Source organism: Podarcis raffonei, chromosome 8 (assembly GCF_027172205.1).
Source record: "Podarcis raffonei isolate rPodRaf1 chromosome 8, rPodRaf1.pri, whole genome shotgun sequence".
Lineage (NCBI taxonomy): Eukaryota > Metazoa > Chordata > Lepidosauria > Squamata > Lacertidae > Podarcis > Podarcis raffonei.
The window spans coordinates 90,426,800-90,447,610 of record NC_070609.1 but is presented as its reverse complement, the minus strand read 5'-3'; the positions used below and the strand labels follow the sequence as shown (position 1 = coordinate 90,447,610).

General features: G+C 44.1%; 2 protein-coding genes and 1 long non-coding RNA gene across 4 annotated transcripts; all 3 read left to right on the top strand.

Annotated features, from left to right (window-relative positions):
• Positions 1 to 960: 960 nt before the first annotated feature.
• Positions 961 to 19,634, top strand: LOC128420090 (pituitary homeobox 2-like). Its single transcript, XM_053401518.1, has 3 exons — positions 961 to 1,433; positions 15,235 to 15,449; positions 17,757 to 19,634. Exons 1-3 carry the CDS (start codon positions 1,346 to 1,348, stop codon positions 18,258 to 18,260), a joined length of 807 nt encoding a protein of 268 aa, XP_053257493.1. The 5' UTR covers positions 961 to 1,345; the 3' UTR covers positions 18,261 to 19,634.
• On the top strand, positions 12,364 to 12,702 carry LOC128420091 (vacuolar ATPase assembly integral membrane protein VMA21-like). Its single transcript, XM_053401519.1, has one exon. The coding sequence runs from the start codon at positions 12,379 to 12,381 to the stop codon at positions 12,661 to 12,663; it is 285 nt and encodes a 94-aa protein (XP_053257494.1). The 5' UTR covers positions 12,364 to 12,378; the 3' UTR covers positions 12,664 to 12,702.
• LOC128420092 (uncharacterized) lies at positions 12,709 to 15,124 on the top strand. 2 transcript variants are annotated; one of them, XR_008331968.1, is made up of 2 exons: positions 12,709 to 14,085; positions 14,674 to 15,124. It is a non-coding gene; the product is annotated as an uncharacterized LOC128420092 (long non-coding RNA). The 2 variants fall into 2 exon arrangements; XR_008331967.1 differs by having other exon boundaries at positions 14,621 to 15,124.
• Positions 19,635 to 20,811: the final 1,177 nt, after the last annotated feature.

The window sequence follows — 20,811 nt, the reverse complement described above, 5'->3', positions numbered from 1 at the left end:
CTGGGTCATGTGGCCAGCATGACTAAACCACTTCTGGCGGAAGCCGTGATGGAAGCCAGAGTGCCCGGAAACACTGTTTACCTATTTATCTACTTGTACTGGTATGCTTTCAAACTGGTAGGTTGGCAGAAGCTGGGACAGAGCAACAGGAGCTCACCCTGTTGCGTGGATTTGAACCACCAACCTTCTGGTTGGCAAGCCCAAGTGGCTCAGTGGCTTAGATCACAGCGCCACCCACATCTCATAATATAATGCAGTTTTATGTTTTCACTGATACATGCATTCTTATGCACACTTTCCCCTAATTTTTGTACACATTTTTTCCCTTGGAGAATTTCTTCATTGGAGAAATTAGACAAGTGAGAATTTTGAAGGATAGCTGCATTTCAGTTTGCATAGCATTTTGAAAAAGTGCCTTTCAACACGAACTGAGCGGAATTTCTCTCCCATCCTTAAACTAGGTCAGTTTGCATTAAAAATGTGAACCAAACTGAATGTCTTTCCCCCATCCCTATATTCTGAGCCAGCTGACTACTCACTGTTGGAAACACAATCCTGGGCTCGATGGACCTTTGATCTCCTCTCACAGGACAGTTCTTCTGTTCTCCCATTAAGTGGTGTCAGAGGCAAGCCACAAGGATGAATGAAACTCCAAATGGGAAATGTAAACAGAGAGACAACTGGTGCCGAAATGGTGCACATTCAGCGTCTCCTCCTCCAATGAGCACAAGCTGAACAAAACACTGGCCTCCCCAGCTGCCATCTTCTCATCCATCCCCACATCCAGCTTCCCCAGCCCGCTGTGGAGACCATGCCTGATTGGCACCTGGTTAGATTGCACTCAGCTGTCCCTGATATTTGACACACACACACACACACACACACACACACACACACACACCCTTCCTGCCGCGCTAAAGAACACGCCAGCCCTGGGAAAGAGAAATAAACATGTGAGAGAGGGGAGGTGGGTTGAAAAACAGCAGCGCCCTGGGAGCAAAATAGCCCCTAAGAAGTTGCAAACCTCTTTGGTGGAGGGAAGAGTCAGACCTTAAGGTGGTCCTGGTGGAGGAAGGCTAAACCTTTAGAATATGGCTAATGGGGCTCCATGAAGGAGATCCCTGGACAGAGGTTCACAACCAGTAAGGATTTTGATTTCAAGAGCCAGTGGGAAGGGATTCCTTAGCCTGGACGGCCTCTTCCATGCTCATCTCCCATCAGCACAGCAAAACAGACGCATCAGGCTCTGCCGGCCAGAGGGATTTTGTGGAGAAGGAGGCATCGTGGTTCTGCTTCCAAGCGGTGGGGCTTGAACACAGGGACCTGTCTTTGCACCTTTGGGAGTATGTCAACATTGCTGCAAGCTGCAGATGGGACCACCGATGGGATACCACCGAGAGCTCTGGCTGGGACACCCAGCACAGAGAGTGGAGGTAAGGCATTGAATCAAAGAGACCTGCATTCTTGGGGGCTCCCAAGCCATTGGTTCGGGGAGTGGTGGTGCCTCTGAAAGTAATCCTTTAGTTAGCACAGATGAGCAACATCATAAATTTGCAGCAGGCTGGAGGCAAGTAAAGGGAACTGAAAAAAGAATGAGAAAGAGGTATCCATACTGTGCACACCTACTTATTTCGTTCCACTGTCACTTCTGGTTGCACAACCTATCCAGCAGGTTTCTTATACCACCTGGAACCCTGCAAAGCCTGGGTGCTGGTGGTGAAACCTGGGTGAGTGTGTACATGCATATAGCAATGGTGATCCCTCTTTCAGTTCTCTTGAGAAAAGTAGCATTTCTTTCCAGCCTCATCCAAACTCCTGCCCACATAATCAGAGCAGCAAAGGGAGGAATTAGTTTCCACTTTCTCAATGCATGGTTGGAGTCTAGAACAGAGATTCCAGACTGTGTTAGCAACCTCAATTAAAGAACCAGGGAGCCAGAACTTTTATGGATTAAGTAATCTAGGATTCAAGAATGGGAGGCCAAGAATAAATCCTGAAAATATATGGGATTGTGGCAAAGAAACAGAGTTAAGTGAGGGAAGAACAGCAAATCAGGACAATATTTTGAAATGGGCAGCGGGAACACCACAGATCCTTAAGATCTGATCTTTTTTGGGGGCTCAGTTGCTGGTGTGACCATCTTCCTTCAGATCCGGATGCTTTCTGGAGTAGTATTAATAGATAATTGTTTTTCTGTTTATACTCTCTTGATCTGAGATATTTTCTAATCCTTCATTTGCTTCAACTTCAAGCCATGCAAGAGTAATTGGAAGCAGAAAGGGCAAGTATGCCCTGCAGAGATTTGACCTAATTCAGACAGTTTATACTCTTCTGTACTCCAGTACTGCATGTGGTGGGAGGCAAAGTAATATTAGCAAGAATGTCAAGCCCTTGCCCCAAACAGCTTACAATTTAAATGTTGACAGCATCCCAAAGACAGGTGCTCTTGGCTCACAGAGGCCTTGCACATGGCACAACATGGCACATGTCCCCCCCTTTGTGCCAATGGAAGAGGCTTTTAAAAATGATGCCTCCTGTGAAAAGGCAGACTGGAATTAAAGGTCTGTCCCTTTCTCCTTCCAGAGCATGGGGTCACCCACTGAAGTTGACAGGCAGGCAACAGATTCAGGATATACTTTTTCACAAGAAAGCTATTAAACATGATAGCTAAGTGGAACCTCCCTGTTCAGAAGCACTGTATCTCTGGGTCCCAAGTGTTGAGATAAGTAACAGGAGATAGTTGTTGTCTTCATGCCCTCCTTGCAAGCTTCTCAGAAATTACCCAGATTGACATACAAGATAGGTCTTTGTTCTACTCAGTCAGAGCAGGTATCTTAGAGAGCTGTGTTAGTCAGGGATATAGAAAAAGATATATTGTACTTTCAATTACAATAATTATTAAGGAATTTATAGAGGCTGACCAATAACATAATTATTTGAGTGGCTCACAAAGATAAAACTATAATTTTCAATATGAATTATAAGAACGATTCCAGCACTTTTTTATATACAACCAGTGTGACAGAAATTCAGATTTTAAAATCTTGGGAGAACAAAGAGGCCTTCAGCTGGCACTGAAGGTGCCAGGTGAGCCTCTCCAGTGTACCTGGAGTGTCACTGATGAGAAAGGTCCTCTCCCTAATAAGGATTGGGAGCAAATCCATTCAGCGCCTAATTCTCACTTTCTGAAACAATCCCTGAACTGAAACACAACCATTCCTTAAAAAATTCACACTTCTCTTAATTTTGAAATGCAATTCTCCAGCCGAGTAACATGTGCAAAAATGTATATACTCAGGTGAACTGTGCATAAAAATGCATACATTAGTGAAAATTACTGAAATGTGCAGTATAATTGGGAAAATTCCTTTGCAAAAATGTGTCTACTAGGCAAGATTGTGTGCAAAAATCTGTGCAGTAGAAATTCAAAAATGCTGATTAATTTTCATGAGCGTTTTGTTTTTTTAAAGACAACCCTGCAAACCAATATGGTAATGTGAAGAACTCAATTTGAGAGAAACTGAAACTGTCAGATTTGCCGATCTCTTCTCCTGAGTAGCCACTCACCTCACTGAGGCAGGAAGTGGACAGGAGCCAGTGAAAATCTTAGTATGTTAGCCTGTCCTTTAGACTGAAACTGGCCAGTTAACTCTAGCTGAGAACATCAGCGTCCCAGAGGTGAATGACAAACAAATTGTCTCAGGACAGCCTGTCCTGGGTTAATCGCGCCTGCTTTGCAGTGTAACACCTGACCCTGCAATTCCGTCTATGCAAGTACCCAGGATTAGCTTAGGTTAAAGGAGAAAGTTATTAAACTCCTGTTTATCATTATTTCCTGTTATGCTCATAAACACTTCCAGCGTCTTGGACAGAATAAGCAATTATAGGTGCTTGTCAGCCATGCTCGACACTGCCAGGGCAGCTGGCACACAGGGGCAGATTTGAAATGCCATGAAAGGGTAGGAAACGGTGTCAACTTTTTTTCTTGAAGTGTAATAATATTTCTACCAATGGGCAAGGTGTTGGAGGTGATGGGAAGGGAGACACTTGGCTTTTCTGCCTCAGGACCAACCTCCCCAGCCACACCAAAGAGAGGGATCAAATTCGGACTAGAACAGTGGCACTAGGGGAGACGAGGATTTTAATAGGGCTGGTCCAATACATTTTGCTGCCTGAGGCAGCTCAGGCCTCTCCTGCTTCCATATAGTGAAGCTGATCAGCCTAGCAACAGCTGAACCTTGTTTTACGATCGTTTCCTTCACAAAACCTGAGGACATTTGGCAAGCTTAGGGGGCACAGGGCAGCCTGTGTGGCACACAAAAATTCTGCCATCAAGCACTTTGTTGCCACTCTTCCCTGTTGGCTTTTTGCAGTATGGTAACGCTGCAGAGAGCTTGCTGGGGAGACCATGCATTAAAAAGAAAGGACTCAAAAATAACTTAAACAAGGTTTTATTAAGAAAAACAAAAACTCCTTTTACACTAAATACATTAACAACCAAACCAGACCCAACCACCAACCCATCCCCCAGGGTAATGGGAGAGCTAGGTGCTGCTCCTTATATACTACACCCAAATGCTGACACACCTTAATCAAATACAACTCAGCAGCACCTGCTGTGTTTCACAGCTGCAAAGCTGGGTCTCGTTATCTTGCTCTGGCCCTTGCTCTGGCCCCTTAAAGACATACACATCGAGTGGAACAATGATGAACCTTTACATTTAAATAAACCATTCAACATTTCCCCTGCGGTTCATCATTGTGGAACAAAAACATAAAGCATACTTTGTACATGTCTTTCATGTGTAACCTTTGGAAGTGCTTTAGTAAAAATGTCCGCAATTTGATTGTCACCTGGAACATATTCAAATACAATCATTTCATCAGCAATTAGTTTCTTTACAAACTGTAAACGTAACCTTAAGACTCTAGTGCGCTGCGTATTGGTCTCTGAACACAGGATAGCAAGTCCGCTCTGGGAATCAAGGTAAACTTTTACTGGTAGTGTTACTTGCATCTGTAGGTCTGCAAATACTTGCAGATACCATTCTACATCACGAGTGGCCTGAACGCATGCACATAATTCACTCTCTGTTGTGGAGAGACAAATAATGGTTTGTGTCTGGGACTTCCATTCAAATGGACAACCATTATAACAAAACACCATACCAGACACACCCCTGCAATTATTTTGTTCCACTGCATGAGATGCATCGCAGATAATTTCAAAACCTTTGTCAATACAAGTTGTAAACTGCAACCTATAATGTTTGGTGTGTTTAAGGTACATTACCACTCTCATAAGAGCAGAGAAACATTGCATAGTGGACTCTTCCACATTGTGATGCATCTTTTAACAAAAGCTTAACTGTTTCGTATTTTACACTTGGTGAATAACACAGATCATAATCTACGCCTGGAATTTGTTGAAAACCCCTAGCAACTAGTCTTGCTTTGTACCTTACAACTTCATTTTTGTCATTCATTTTAACTCTATAAACCCATTTTGAATCAGTAAGTCTCATATCTGGGGTTTGTGGTACAAGAGACCAAGTGTTATGCTCTTTTAAAGAAGCTATCTCAGAGTTCATAGCTTTATACCAATTTGCAGCTTGTTGCTTAGGTAATTTCTGAACATCATTGTAGCTTTTTGGCTCAAAAACTGCCTTATTGGCATACACAGTATTAAAATGTTCATCTGCAAAACGTTGTGGCTTCTGTCTCTTTCTATCTGAACGTCTCAGTCCGGAAGGAGAGTCAGACTCCTCAGACTTAATGGGACTAAGTGAACCACTAGTTTCAGGTTGTAAATCATTGTCAGATTGAAGAGATGCCTGTAGGCTAAGCTCACGATCAGAAAACTCAAGAGAATCTAACCTCCCCTCGGGTGCCTGTGACTTTAAATCATCAAACAAATCAGATTCAACAGACTTTTTGTCTTTTTCCATTAATTCAGAAGCACCATTTCCTGCTGCTGCTGCTTCTTCCTCTTCTTCCTCCTCAGTATTATCTATACCATCAGTATCTTGGAAGACAGCAACTCCATTCCAATTTACAGTTTGTATCATGCTTCTGGTAATATGAAATTTGCCAGTTGCTGGTATGTAAATTCTGTACGCCCCCTGCTGGTAGCCCATTAATTTTCCCTGGACACTACGTTCACCCAATTTCTGCTTAGCAGGATAATGCATAATTACATCTGAACCCCAAATGCGTAGGTATTTCAGATTAGGGCGTTTTTTAAACAGCTTCTCATAGGGGGTGACATCTAAACCAGAATGATAACTGCGGTTTCTAACATAACAAAACGCATTAAGCGCTTCAGCCCAAAAGTCTTTGGGCAGATTAGCATCGTGCAGATACGTTTTAACCCCTGCCTGTAGGTCACGCTGCACAACTTCAACAAGCCCATTTTGCCAGGGACTTCGGGGGCAAGATAACTCATGAGTAGTCCCCTGCGCTTCCAGGAATTTCTCAAAATCCTCAGAAACAAATTCCCCGCCCCGGTCAGAAAACAGGTTCTTAATTGATTTGTTAAAGTGCGTTTTTACCCAGTTGCAAAAAACTTTGTACTTCTCAAATGCTTGGGACTTCTCAGCTATTGCATAAGTCCAACAATATCTACTATACTGGTCTATCAGAGTAAGCCAGTACTTAGAACCTCCTAATGATGGTGGGAGTGGCCCAACTAAATCACAATGTACACGCTCAAATGGCTCAGTTACTTTCCTATCTGAGCACCTACCCTTGCGTGCAACCTTAATCTTATTCTTGCAACAGGATAGACATTGCATAAAGAATTTACATGGTTTTAAGTTGAGGCCATTAACAATATTCTTTGTCTTAATTACATCAGCAAAATTCAGGTGTCCTAGAATTCTGTGCGCCTCATGGACACACCCGGAATGTGGCCTTACATTCCTCAACCCCTGGCTTGACTGTGCTGCTCTGCAATTTATAGGCGATTGGGAGTAGGTGCGAAAATACAGTCTATATAAACCATCAGATTCCCGGGCATATAATAGACGTTTGTTCCCATCGAAAAACTCACACATTGACTTTAAGAAACGCACAGTTATGCCTTGACGAGCAAAGCACCTTACTGATAATAAATTGTCCACTGACGGGCAGTAAATGCAGTTCGCTATCGTAATGTTTAAAGAGTCAAGTTTAACAGTACCCCTGCCAAGCGACTGCAAGACTTGTGAATTGGCTAAATGTACATTACCAATTTCCTCTTCGAAAGAAATAAACAAGCTTCGATCGTTGCAAATATGCTGAGATGCTCCTGAGTCCACAACAAAAGACTTCCACTTGGCACGTTTAAGTCTTTTACGATCTGTTGTCCTAGCATGGAAAACTCGTGGCTCGTTTCTGTCTCTACTATACGATGTCGGCTGCTGGGCTGACGACCGTGACTGACGAACAGAAACAGGCTTGGGAGTACTTTGCTTTCTTTTGGATCTGCAGTCCTTTGCAAAATGTCCTTGCTTATTGCAGAACCAACAACGCTTGGCAGCTTTAAATACAGTTGTATCACCACAAGTTTGCATATGGCGTTCCTCATTACTTCTGGAAATAGGAGTGCTTATGGCACAAGCCTCCCTTCTGTCCAACTCGCCCATTAATCTTGCCGTCACCCCTTCCACAGTTAATTGTGCTGGTGGAACAGCAGATATCTGGCTAGCTATACCATCAAAGTCCTCATTAAGGGAACATAGAATGATAAAAGCATACTGAATATCAGGTATGTCCATGTCCCTTTGAATTAATTCACCGCGTATTGCCTCCAGACGTCTCAAGTGTGCTGCCAAATCACCACCAGGCTGCAACTTCGTCTGGTACAACTGCTTGAAAAACGTCAATGCAGATGCTGACTCTTTTCTAACATGCACTGCTGCAAGACTGTCCCACATTTCTTTGGCAGTTTTCTTATTTCTTATATAGACTACTTGCTGGTCGCTGACTGCCAAATTAATTATCGCCCTGGCTTTTGCATCTCCTTTCGACCAAGCATTAGTCACAGGGTCAGGAGGGTCATCAGTTACATAGGTCCATACTTCTCTAGAGGTCAAAAGCGCCTCCACCCGAAAAGACCATAAACTATAGTTCTCATCTGTTAGCTGTGGGAAGACCAGAGCCTTCTCAGCTTCAGGAACCCGGTCAACCATTCTGGAACTCTTCCAGACCCACAGAACTACACTAACAGGAGAAGGAGTTTTCAAACCTTTCTCAGAGTCCAAAAATATGCAGTCATCCACTCAGCAGCTGGGCCCATAACCAAAGATGTTGGCTTTTTGCAGTATGGTAACGCTGCAGAGAGCTTGCTGGGGAGACCATGCATTAAAAAGAAAGGACTCAAAAATAACTTAAACAAGGTTTTATTAAGAAAAACAAAAACTCCTTTTACACTAAATACATTAACAACCAAACCAGACCCAACCACCAACCCATCCCCCAGGGTAATGGGAGAGCTAGGTGCTGCTCCTTATATACTACACCCAAATGCTGACACACCTTAATCAAATACAACTCAGCAGCACCTGCTGTGTTTCACAGCTGCAAAGCTGGGTCTCGTTATCTTGCTCTGGCCCTTGCTCTGGCCCCTTAAAGACATACACATCGAGTGGAACAATGATGAACCTTTACATTTAAATAAACCATTCAACATTCCCACCCCTCACATCCACCACATGAAGCGGCTGCCTCACTCTGCCTAATGTGAGGGCCAGCCCAGAGTTTTAACCACATCATTTCCCCAAATAATTCCTTCCTAAAGCTGTTGGTAGCCTGTAGCATATGTACAAATGGTCAGATACCTGTATAATATCTGTATCCTCCCCCCATTCGCTCCGCTTTACAAGGCTGAAAGCTATTGAGAGTGATTATTTTAGATGTGGAAGAGGGACACCCTCTCTCCCCTGTGCTGCTGCTGCTGCTTCACTTATAAAAATACCAAGCAGCTGTATACAGTGCTTTAATGTAAAAAGAAAGCATATTTGCTACATCTTTGGGCTGTTCCTGACAATGTATTTTAGAGAGAGGTACGGTAAATATGGGATGTGGGTGGCGCTGTGGGTTAAACCACTGTGCTGCTTGGGCTTGCTGATCGGAAGGTCAGCAGTTCAAATCCCCGCGACAGGGTGAGCTCCCGTTGCTCACCTAGCAGTTGGAAAGCACGTCAAGTGCAAGTAGATAAATAGGTACCGCTCCGGCGGGAAGGTAAATGGCGCTTCCGTGCGCTGCTCTGGCTCACCAGAAGCGGCTTAGTCATACTGGCCACATGACCAGCTGCCTTCAGACAAACGCCGGCTCCATCAGTCTGTAGAGCAAGATGAGCACACAACCCAAGACTGGACCTAACGGTCAGGGGGTAGCTTTACCTTTTAAATATTGCTTGAGGAGGAGCTGGTGGCTGCTGCTCCCCATCACAGCCAGCCTCCCACAAATGTGTAAGAGCCTGTGTAAGGAGGGCACACCTAGCAGAGGCCCAGGGACAAGACCATGGCTAGGCAACCCAAGGCCCGTGGGCCAGATGTGGCCTAATCGCCTTCTAAATCCAGCCCGCAGACGGTCTGGGAATCAGCATGTTTTTACATGAGTAGAATGCGTGCTTTTATTTAAAATGCATCACTGGGTTATTTGTGGGGCATAGGAATTCATTCATCCCCCCCCCCCCACAAAAAAATATAGTCTGGCCCACCACATGATCTGAGGGACGGTGGACCGGCCCACGGCTGAAAAGGGTTGCTGACTCCTGGGTAAGACCCATGCCTTGTACGGAAAACGCTTCCGTTTCAGTCTGCACCATTTTCTCCAGGCAGGGTCTCCTCAAAATCCAGTAGACCTTCTTTCAGCTATTATAGACAATGCTCTGCTAGATGGGCTCTGCCTCTGTCATCTCTGGGAAGGGCTGAGGCTCATTGGAAACAGAACACCAGGACACCAAGGAGGTGAAAGAGAACCCCGGAGAGTCACTTCCAGTCCCCACAGGCCAGGTGCTGGCAGACTTCAGGCCTATAGGATCTCCCTTGTGTCCGCCAACAGGGCCAGCTCTTCTGTTAGGTCCCTGTTAGGATGCGGAGCAGGGCGTGGAGCGGAGGCGTTAGCAGACAGAGCGGCATGTGCCAGGCGGACTGGTCTGCTGTGGTGGAAAATGCTGTCCTGTCACCAGGGTTGAAGCAAGATTCAGCTGCTAGTCCACTTGACTTTGATACATGGACTGGGAGGTTCAGGCTGACATCTCCATTATACACCTTTAGGCGCCAGGCGAAAACATCCCTCTTCAACTTGGCCTTGGACTAGGGGTTATGGTTTGTGCAAGGGAGGGTTATTGGTTCTGTTCTGTTCTTGCTTTTATCAAGTATTTTGTGTTTCTTATCTTGTATTTTTATGTTGTGAACTGCTCTGAGGTCTATGGGTGAAGGGCAGTATACAAATTTAATAAACAAATAAAAATAAAATGGGGAGATCTGAGTTTCTACAGATTTGAACACAAAACTGTCCAGCACAGCTGCACAAAGATTTGGTCTAAGCTAAGGCAACCCATTAATATTCTTCTTTTACAAGAAACAAAATGACAGAGAAACTTTTTTTAAAAACTTGCTATTTTACTTGTTATTGTTAAATTTGGAGTATCAAATTACCCAGATCTACCTTCTGCTATAACTGCCTTCAGTTATAGGAGCTATATGAGCCGGCCAAAAGGTAAAAAATAGCTTCCTATATTCCTAACAGCAGGCAGGTAAATAAGAACTTGAAAAGAGTGTCTGCTGGATCAGGCCAATGGCTCACCTAGTACAGCATCCTGTGCGCTCTTGGCGCACCTGCCCCTCCCAGCAAGTGACATTCAGAGAACATTGTGGCTGCTGGCCATTGATAGCCTTCTCCTCCCCCCTGCACTTGTCTAGGCCTCTTTTAAAGCCATCCACGTTTGGTGGCCATCACTGTCTCCTGCGCTGCATGAAATGCAAAACCCTCCTGAAATAATGTTTTATTTTATTTAAGGGATTTTTTTTAAGAATGGCTCAATAGGCCCCAGAAATTCTTTAATGAAAGGAACATCTCCCGACCCCCCCCCCCCATATAAGCCTACTTACTAAATGGATACTTGATTCAAAATTTGTATCTTACTTTTTTTTCTTTTGCAAGCCTTGACATTTTAAAACATGTGTTTCATGGAAGAGGTATAAGGGAAGGACAACTTACTTACACTATTACACAAATGCACATTGATCAAATACTTTAATCAACTTTAAAGTCGTGGGAAAAGTTCATTCATGTATTTTCCACAAACATCCATTGAAGATTTGAACAATGAGGCATTTTAATTAGTAATCCAAAAATAAATCAGACCTAGTTATGGATTTCAGATTGTTGTAAGCACTGTGTTTGCATCCCCTTGTAAAAACCTGCACTTTCAGACAGTTTTGGACAAAACTGCAGTCTGTGGTCACCTATGGCCCACGTGTTACTGGTTATTCAGATCAGTGACACATTCTTGAAGCTGGTTATAAGAAGAAATGTCTTAATTGGCCCAAAAAGTGCGAATGAGATTATTAAGGTTGCTTCTGCTCTGGCCCTTTTCTCTGGAATGAGAAGTGTACCGGTATGTTACGGCTACACCAGGCAGGCTGTTGCTACAGTTTTAAGGGTCTCAGAGCTTCCTGTTTGCAGGTTCAGCCCACTGCGTAACTTCCCTTTCAGTGTGGCTGGTGGATTAGTGAATACCATATTTATTTGAGTCTAATGCGCCATCGAATCTAACTGATATCTGAATCTAACAGGTATCTGAAGAAGTGCGCATGCACATCAATGCTCATACCAATAACAAACTTAGTTGGTCTCTAAGGAGCTACTGGAAGGAATTTTTATTTTGTACTGAATCTAACGCGCACCTGTTTTCAGAACAAAAAAAAAGCATTTGCTGGCGAATGTAAATGTGTCATTGAATCTAATGCACACCTGAATTTTCACCATGTAATTTGGCGAAAAAAAGATGAGCATTAGATTCAAGTTAATATGGTAATTGTCCTTAATATTTGCTGCCCACTCAGGGGAAAGTGAACACTCTCTCTTTCTCCTTTGTATGTGAAATAGCTTATTTTCCTACAAAATAAATAAAAGAGGAAATCCATCAAGGTAACCAGTAATGAAAAGGGAGCAGTAACTGATCCACCAAAGGGCAATCCATTACTGATTACCAACACGGGACCTGGAAGCGACGAAACCGCGCGGGAGTGATTCCTAGAAGGGCGTTCCTTGGTCACGTGACGGCGGCCGCGGGGGAGGCCGGGAAGGGCCGGCGTCAGCTGACGTGGCCGCTCTCCGCGCGCGCAGCTCCTCCGGCTCCCTTCTCCGGCGCGTCTCTTCTCTGTCATGGACGCCAAGGCCGCCCGGCCCGAGCCCCGCTTCGAGGCCAACTTGGCCTCGACCCTCAAGACGCTGCTCTTCTTCACGGCGCTGATGATCCTGCTGCCCGTCGGGCTCTACTTCTTCGCCAAGGCCTACCTCTTCGAGGGGCTCCTGGGCATGTCCACCCGCGACGGCTACTTCTACAGCGCCGTGCTGGCCGTGCTGGCCGTGCACACCGTGCTGGCGCTCTTCGTCTACGCGGCCTGGAACGAGGGCGCGCGGCAGGGGCTGGCGGCCAAGCGGGACTGAGAGGCGGCGGCGGCGGCCCGCCAAGCCCCCCAGGGCCGAGCCCCGCCTCGCCCGCGCTTTGCATCATTTCCCCCGTTCCAGCAGCCTTTGTCGCTTTTAAATTGCCGCTCTGCCTTCTAGTCACAGGTATGTAGCCGTCTTGGTCTGCCGTAGTCGAAACAAAACGGAGAAATTCCTTCGAGTAGCACCTTAGAGATCCGCTCAGTTTGTTGTTGGTATGAGCTTTCGTGTGCTTGCAGACCTCTTCGGATACCCGGGAGCTTCACGAGCCTCGAGACCTGGCAGAGTTGGGAAGACTAGAAGGAGCCTCGACAGGAGGACGGATCCCGGAATCGGTTTCCACAATCTGTCTGCAGAATGCTGCTCGGAAACGTTTGCTTGCTGAGTAACCTGCCTGGAACTGTTTTGAAATGAACAAGAGAATTCGTCAAGTTGAACATGAAGGATTTGAGAGCTTCGCCAGCAGAGTCTGGACCAAAAATGGTTGAAGTTCCTGTGAAAGAGACTTTATTCCTGTGTCTTTTAGATGGGGGGGGGGCGGGGTTCCAACTTCAGGAGCCTTGACTGACAGTATTCTGCCTAAAATTCATGGTTAAACAGTCACGTGATAATTACACTGATAATTACAAGTTTTCTGCCTTGCCACTAATGTCTGTTTAACATTATTTGTTGTGGAATTATGGGGGGAATCGCCACTTTTATGGTGGCAGCACTACAGTACACCAAAAAAACTTCTTTATTTCACTGGAACCTGCTATACAGGATTCAGCACACAAGCCCAGCTGAAATGCACCAATGTGCAGCTAACTTGGGTTAGCTGTTTCAGTAGTTAATGTGAACTCCTGCATAAGGACAAATTTTTCCTTCAGGTGAAATTAACTTTCACAACTTTCCTGAATCTTGAATATTTTATCATTACCCTTCTAAGGTTTTATATACTCTGTTTTTAAATCCTAACATAAGGCATAAATCCTGGGATTGAAAATGTTTACAAATGAGAACCTCCTACTTGTGTTACTATAAAGCACTAGGAATAAAGGAATATTTTAAAATGTAAGGATGTAGAATAGTGACAGTGTCTTAAGGGGATCTGTAAATAAGTTTTACGCTTTTTAAAGGAGGAGGAATCTAATGTTGGGCAACTTGCTGCTGCTTTATATGAATTGCAAATTTATTTTGTACTGTATTGTGTTGAAATTTCTCTTCCCTTATCTATGGAATTGATGTATTGTGAAACTTTTTGATAAAACGTAAGCATATAGCATAAAAATAAAAAATAAATAAAAGGGATTTCCTTCTCAATAAGCTTTATAGGAGGGTTTTGTTTAGTGCTATTTTTGGGGGGTACTCAAGGATGCACAATATGTACTGTCGCCTCTTTTCCCCCAAATGTTAAAAGTGTGGCATTGTAGCAACTTTATGGTGAGTACCAGCAACTTTTTTTCCTTTTTTTAAAAAAGCACTAGTTTTGCCTGTGGGTGTGTTCAGCGTACAATTCGGGGGGGGGGGCAGTGCAGCATTGTAAAGTATTGTGTCGAACTATAATTTTTATAGTGCAGAAAGTCAATGCCACAGCTGTGATAAAGGTTCCTGGGTGGAAAGTTACTCCAAGTTATCCAGTTGAGTAATAAAAAATTGTTTGTAATGTTTGAAGTAAGCAAAATTAGCCTCATTGTAGGTACCGCTACAGATCTTTCCCCTAGAGAACATAGCAATTATTTATTTAGAAAAATACTTTAGACCGCCTCTTAAACTAAATAGATGTATTCAACAGTGCTTTGTTTTTGGTTGTTGGGGGGGAGTTTCTTGTTTTTTTGTTTTTTGAAGTTTTCACAATAAAAGAAGCAAATTAATCTACAGGAAATAAAGAGAAGAAAGAAACTAAAGAAAGAAGAAACTGAAGAAAAAACTACAAGATCCTCCCTCATCACTATAACTTAGCTTTTATCCCCTACAGAGGAAAGTGTGCCTTCCCCACTCTCACCTGGGCTCATCCTTCTCTTCCCACAGCCTCCCACCCCGGGAGATCTTCCATGACCTGCCTCTCACACAGGGTCTAAACTGTCCTTCCCCTTCATCTGAGAGAAAAGTAAGGAGAGAAAAAAGAGAAAGAAATAGATAAAAGGACACCATCTGTCAGTTGTGTATACAATATTTCTTAAAAATAGTCAAATGCTCAATCTAGGTTATTCAGTTAGAAATCCCTTTACTGGTCATTGTTTTCCCAGCTGTCCAGTGCTCTTCAGTTCGTTTACTTTTTTCAATGCAGAAAGTTGTGCTGTTTAGCTTATTTTTGTTGTTGTTTTGTTAAGAGTGTTCTAGAGAAGATGGTTGTTTTACTGATGATTTGTCAATATGATTTGTGTTGTAATTATGTCGTTCTGTTATTGTCATGTGAGCTGCGTGAGTGAAAAGTGGCAAAGGAATATAATAAATAAAATCAGGGTGATGTACAATAAAATCTTTGAATGCAAAAAGCATGAAATACCATAAAATCAATACAGAAGGCAGGTAGTGAGCTTGATGCCCACTGTACATGCTGACATCTCCCATGTTCCTGGTTCTTTACAGGAGAGAATGGTGAGGTTTCTCAGTGCAAATCTTCAGATTCCAGCGGCGAGGAGGAGGCCAACGTGGGGAAGAAGAAGCCACGTAGGCAGAGGACTCATTTCACCAGCCAGCAACTCCAGGAGCTGGAGGCCACTTTTCAACGGAATCGCTACCCAGACATGACCACCAGGGAGGAGATTGCAGGCTGGACCAATCTGACAGAGCCCAGGATTAGGGTGAGTGGAGAGCTGTGTTGAGACAGGCAGCAAGTGTAATTAGAGATGCAAAAGCTGGGGGGGGGTGAGAAAAAAACAACACCCCATTCCACCCCCAAGCCTTGTCTCTCATTTTTCCAATTGAAAAACTGAAAATTTGGGGGAATGTGAAGGGGGGGGCATGAAATATTGTCTCTCTTACAATAAGTGAAATGCTAATGCACACTTATTGCATCAGCGACATGCTGCAGAATACATCTGCAAAAAACAAACAAACACCAGACCGGAGGAGCCTCTAGAAATTGCTGGGGTGGGGCTGGAGTGAGGTCAGGGCAATGCAGTTGCACTAATGGGAGCACCAAGTTGGCAGCTGTGGCGCTTCTGCTGGTGTAGGCAGCTTTTAGTCACTCAGAATGTGTGGTGTGAATATTGTCTCCCATAAAAAGCTGCAGCGTTAGAGAATAATAATTCATGCTATGCTGTAGGCATCATATTTAAATGGCGGTCCAACCTCAGGCATGCTTGGAGGAAACCGATTACTTGGATCCATTCCAGTGGCTTCAGCACTTGCCAGGTCACTGAAACTGCCTTGGCTACCCTGGTTGATGGCATTTGTTGAGAGAGAGACAAAGGCAGTGTGACCCTGCTCATTCTCCTTGGCCCACCAGTGGCTTTTGATACTGCTGACCATGGTATCCCCCTGGAGCACCTCTGGGAGGTGGCGATTGGAGGCACACTGCTTCAGTGGTTCCACTTCTACCTCCAGGGCCATTTCCAGAAAATAGCTATGGGAAGCTGCTGTTCAGCACCAAAGGAACTGACCTGTAGTGTCCCACAGGGTTCCATATTTCCTTACCTGCTATTCAACATCTATATGAAGCTGCTGGGAACTATCATCAGGAGATTTGGAGTGAGATGTCAGATAAATGGATGACATCCAGCTCTATCTCTCTGTCCCATTTGAATCGAGAGAGGCAGTGATGGAATGAATGTGGGCCCATGAACTGAAGCTGAATTCTGAAAGAGAAAGGTGTTGTGTGTCCCAAGTTCTCACACCTGGGAGATGGAGTTGCGCACTCTTGCAAAGAGCATGTCTGCACTGTGCTCCTGGGTTCAACTCTGTCCCTGGAGGTTCAGATGGCTTCAGTGGCTAGGAGTGCCTTATTCCAGCTCTGCCTGATCTACCAGCTATGATGCCTATTGGATAGAAATGTCTCGGACACAGTATTCCATGCTCTGGTAACTTCCAGACTGGATTATTGAAGATGACTCAGAAACTTCAATCAGTCCAAAATGCTGAGGTTCCATTTAGAGCTCACAGACTCCTGTTTAAAAACAGCTGCATTAGTTGCCAGTTCATTTTCAGGCCCGGTTTATGGTGTTCACGTTAGTGTTTAAATCCCTAAATGACTAAGCCTTGAGTCCTATCAGGAAAAAAGGTGGGGTATAAATGAACAAATAAAAAAATATATAAATACTTGTACAGTGGTACCTTGGTTCTCAAACTTGATCCGTTCTGGAAGTCCGTTCCAAAAAGTTCCAAAACCAAGGTGCGCTTTCCTATAGAAAGTAATGTAAAACGGATTAATCTGTTCCAGACTTTTAAAAACAACCCCTAAAACAGCAATTTAACATGAATCTTACTATCTAACGAGGTCATTGATCCATAAAATGAAAGCAATAAACAATGTACTGCAGTCACACAATCAGTCAATCAATCAGTAGCTGAACTGGGTTCCACACAGATACAAAAACAGAACAAAAAAGCTGCAAAATAGCAAAAACAGACAGACCTCAGCGTAACATTCAAAACAGAAGTGTGACACTCAAATCAGAAGTGTAACACTCAAAATGGAGCATGTTTGGCTTCTGAAAAAAGTTTGTAAACCAGAACACTTACTTCAGGGTTTGTAGTGTTTGGGTTCCAAGTTGTTTGAGTACCAAGGCATTTGAGAACCAAGGTACCACTGTATACTGCAGTTTCATAAAACATATCAATGTGGTTTTCTACAATTCCATATGCACAATAAAAAACTATCTCAATGTAAACTTGTAAATGTATTTTATCCTAAAATGCACATTCATAAGGCATTTTTGTATGTTTTTGAGCCACAAATAATACCACAAAATCTAGAGAAGTACTAAATCTGAACAATAATTTTGTATCGGCCAGTTTATTTGTTTGAGGAACGAATTAAGTCAGTTTGATTAAAAATGTGGACAAAAGGAAATTCTTAATCAGTTCACTCAGCCACTGAATTTTACAGACCACTGCATTGGAGAGTAGAATTTTCCTTTCTGCTTCTTTCTTCCTTTTTCTCCCTCAAGGTTTGGTTTAAGAATCGCAGAGCCAAGTGGCGGAAAAAGGAGCGTCACCAGCAGACAGAGCTCTGTAAAGGGCCGTTCAGCTCCCAGCTCAACGTCTTGACAAGGAACCCATATGAGGACCTTTACCCGACCTACGCCTACAGTACCTGGGCTCCCAAGGGGCTGCATGCCAACCCCATCCATAGCAAAGGGTTCCAGCTCTTCAACTCCGTGAACATCAATTCCTTTCCACCCCAAGGTGTGTTCCCAGCAGCTTCAGCAGCCTCCACATCTGGTGTCCCATCTCTGGAAACCTTCAACAGCCTGGCAAGCCCTTCTGGGCCTCCCAGTTCACCGTATGGACCGAGTGCCTCTCAATTCTTGTACAGAGACCCCTGCAACTCAAGCCTGGCTGGTTTGAGACTCAGAGCAAAGCAGCCACAGGCCCCCCTCAACTATGGTTCTCCTCAAAATCCAGCCTTGGGGCCCAGCTCCAGCCACTACAATTTGGACAGGCCAGTGTGATGTTGGGGCCCAAAAGAAGGATAGCCTGATGTGTTTCCTTAGAGCTCTTACTGGCAGTGGTTTCCGGGAAGGGTTTGCCTCCATAGTTTCTCTGCAAGGGGTGAACAGGATTCACCAGCCCTGGAAAGATGAGCACGTCTAGCCTCTTTCAATCTGGATATTGCCAAATAACCTTCTTCCATAAGACTTTTTCACCTTTCATGGAGACAGTGCCTTCTCTGAAACTCCAGATCCTGAAAGCTACAAACTGCCAATGTTATTCTGGTTTAATCTGAACCAAGTTGTGTCAGATGCCCAATGTGTTTTTATTTCTTTAGTAGGAGGCCAGAGAAGGTGAATGGCAGGACTTTGCTCAGGCATATAGTACTGTTAAAGGGGGGAGCTCATCTGTTATGACCAAAAGTAGAACCCCAAATGAGGAGTGATGAGGGAACAGGGGAAAAGCAAATCTAAGAAAGCCAGTAGGATACTTGGGGTTGTGTTGGTTTACTGTTCTGATCCAGTCAGGTCAATTTCACCCAATCCATTAGCTCATTGAAGCCTCAGATAGTCATTCCCAAACTGGACTGCCTCTCAGTCATTGGAGCAGGAAACATTTGATCTCTGGGTTGTGGCTTCAAGGCCAAGGTTGGGCGAAAGATTCCTGAGTTGCAGGGGGTTGGGCTGGATGGCCCTGGCGGTCCTCTACAATTCTAGGATTCGAAGGTTGAGGGGACTCTGGGCAAAACGATGGCGCTCCCTTTCACCACATATGCCTACATTGGGGGCTCTTTTACTATTAGAAATATGTACTGGGGGCTGGTTTCCTGAAACATCTTGGTTCACCTCCTCCCAATGCCCTTGAAGTTGAGTTGTTCCAGGGCACTATAGAGGAATAAAATGACCACAAAATATGGTAACGCTGGGGTTGCTGTGTTTCTGTGGCAGTGGTCTTTTTGGGGAAGGAGATGCTTTCCTCACACTCAGCCTCTTCCATTGATCGGTTTGGAGGGTCCCCTCAGCAGCTTCAGGACCTCAGCACTTGCTGAAACCTGTGCTACCTCTCCCCCTTGAGATTATTTATATCCAACATGTTTTGAAGATTTGGCCAAATTTAACATTTCTTGTTTTCATTATCAAAAGGGGGGAAACCATCTCTCTGCAAAGCTGGGAGGGTAGGCCATTGCAGCTTTCTTCCACTAAAGAGCCACAACATCTCCACCCTCATGTATGTCCTATAAGCTAATCACTGCCTGATTGCCTTGAACTACTCAGGATTGCTCTGAGCAAATTTTCTAGAGGTGGTATGTAAGGATAGGGGGGAAATTTGATTCAATTTGAAGTTAAAGGCAAAGCTGTCTAATTCACACTGTTTAATAAATATGTGAACCAAAACACAGTTGTCCTTTGAAATTCATGCTTCTCCAGATTTTACAATGCAGATCTTCAGCCAAATACAAAAATGCCCGTAGTAAAGCATGCAGAAAAATGTATGCATTGGTGAAAATAACACAAAAAGCATTATGTTAGGGGATATTACTTTTCAAACTAGTGTATATTAACATAAAATTGCATGTGTATATTAGGATAAATTTGCACTAAAATGCTGGTGAATTTTCATGTGGGCTTATTTTTTAAGAATCTCAAACTGATGTGGAAATGTGGAGAAGTGAATTTAAGACTGGAAAAATGAGAAAATAAGGGAACCTGAAGGTGACAGTTTTGCCCTCTCCTGATAGTGTCCCACCTGCGCTCACTATATTAGTTTGCATGGGAGATGGAAAACCCATTCAGCAGAAACCTTCCCAGGCTACTTTTGCCCAAGCCTTTCCAGCCCCTCCCCTGTCCATTGTCATCAGGGGGATGAACCCCTTCAGACTGCTCATGCTTTCCTTATAGTCGCTGACCCGTTTTGACAGTGGCACTGCTATAATGGATAAATAGATTTCCTTCTTCCTCCTCCTCCTGTTCTTTTCCTTTGTGAAGTTTTTTATTAAGTTTTCCAAAATTTCACACATACAAGGAGTGTGGTGGAGTCTCCTTCTTTAAGCAGAGGCTTGACAACCATATGTCAGGAGTGCTCTGATGGTGTTTCCTGCTTGGCAGGGGGTTGGACTCGATGGCCCTTGTGGTCTCTTCCAACTCTATGATTCTATGATTTCAATACATAATAACCCCCGTCTTCCCACCCCCATTTCCATGGTGTTTCTGTTTCTCTCCCTGTGCTGTACCCTGTCATCGCCGCCGCCTCCTCCTGTTGTTTTTTTCCTTAGAACATGTGTTGATAGGGTCTAATCGTGACCAGGTGGCCTTCCACACGCTGGATGCAACTTTGAGAAATGGCCTCAATAAAGAGTCTTGAAAAACTTTGTATCCATACAAATATGCATGAGGTTTGCCCATTTTATCATACTGTGATAAAGACTGCCTGAGTGCCATGTGATGTCCTGTCAATAAACCTTTTTTTTTATTTCACAAATCTATCTAATTATTACTTTTTGAACCACTGCCCTATTATCTGGATTTAGCTCTTGCAGAGCCTCTGCCAGTGAGTATAGGCCAGCCTCCCCAT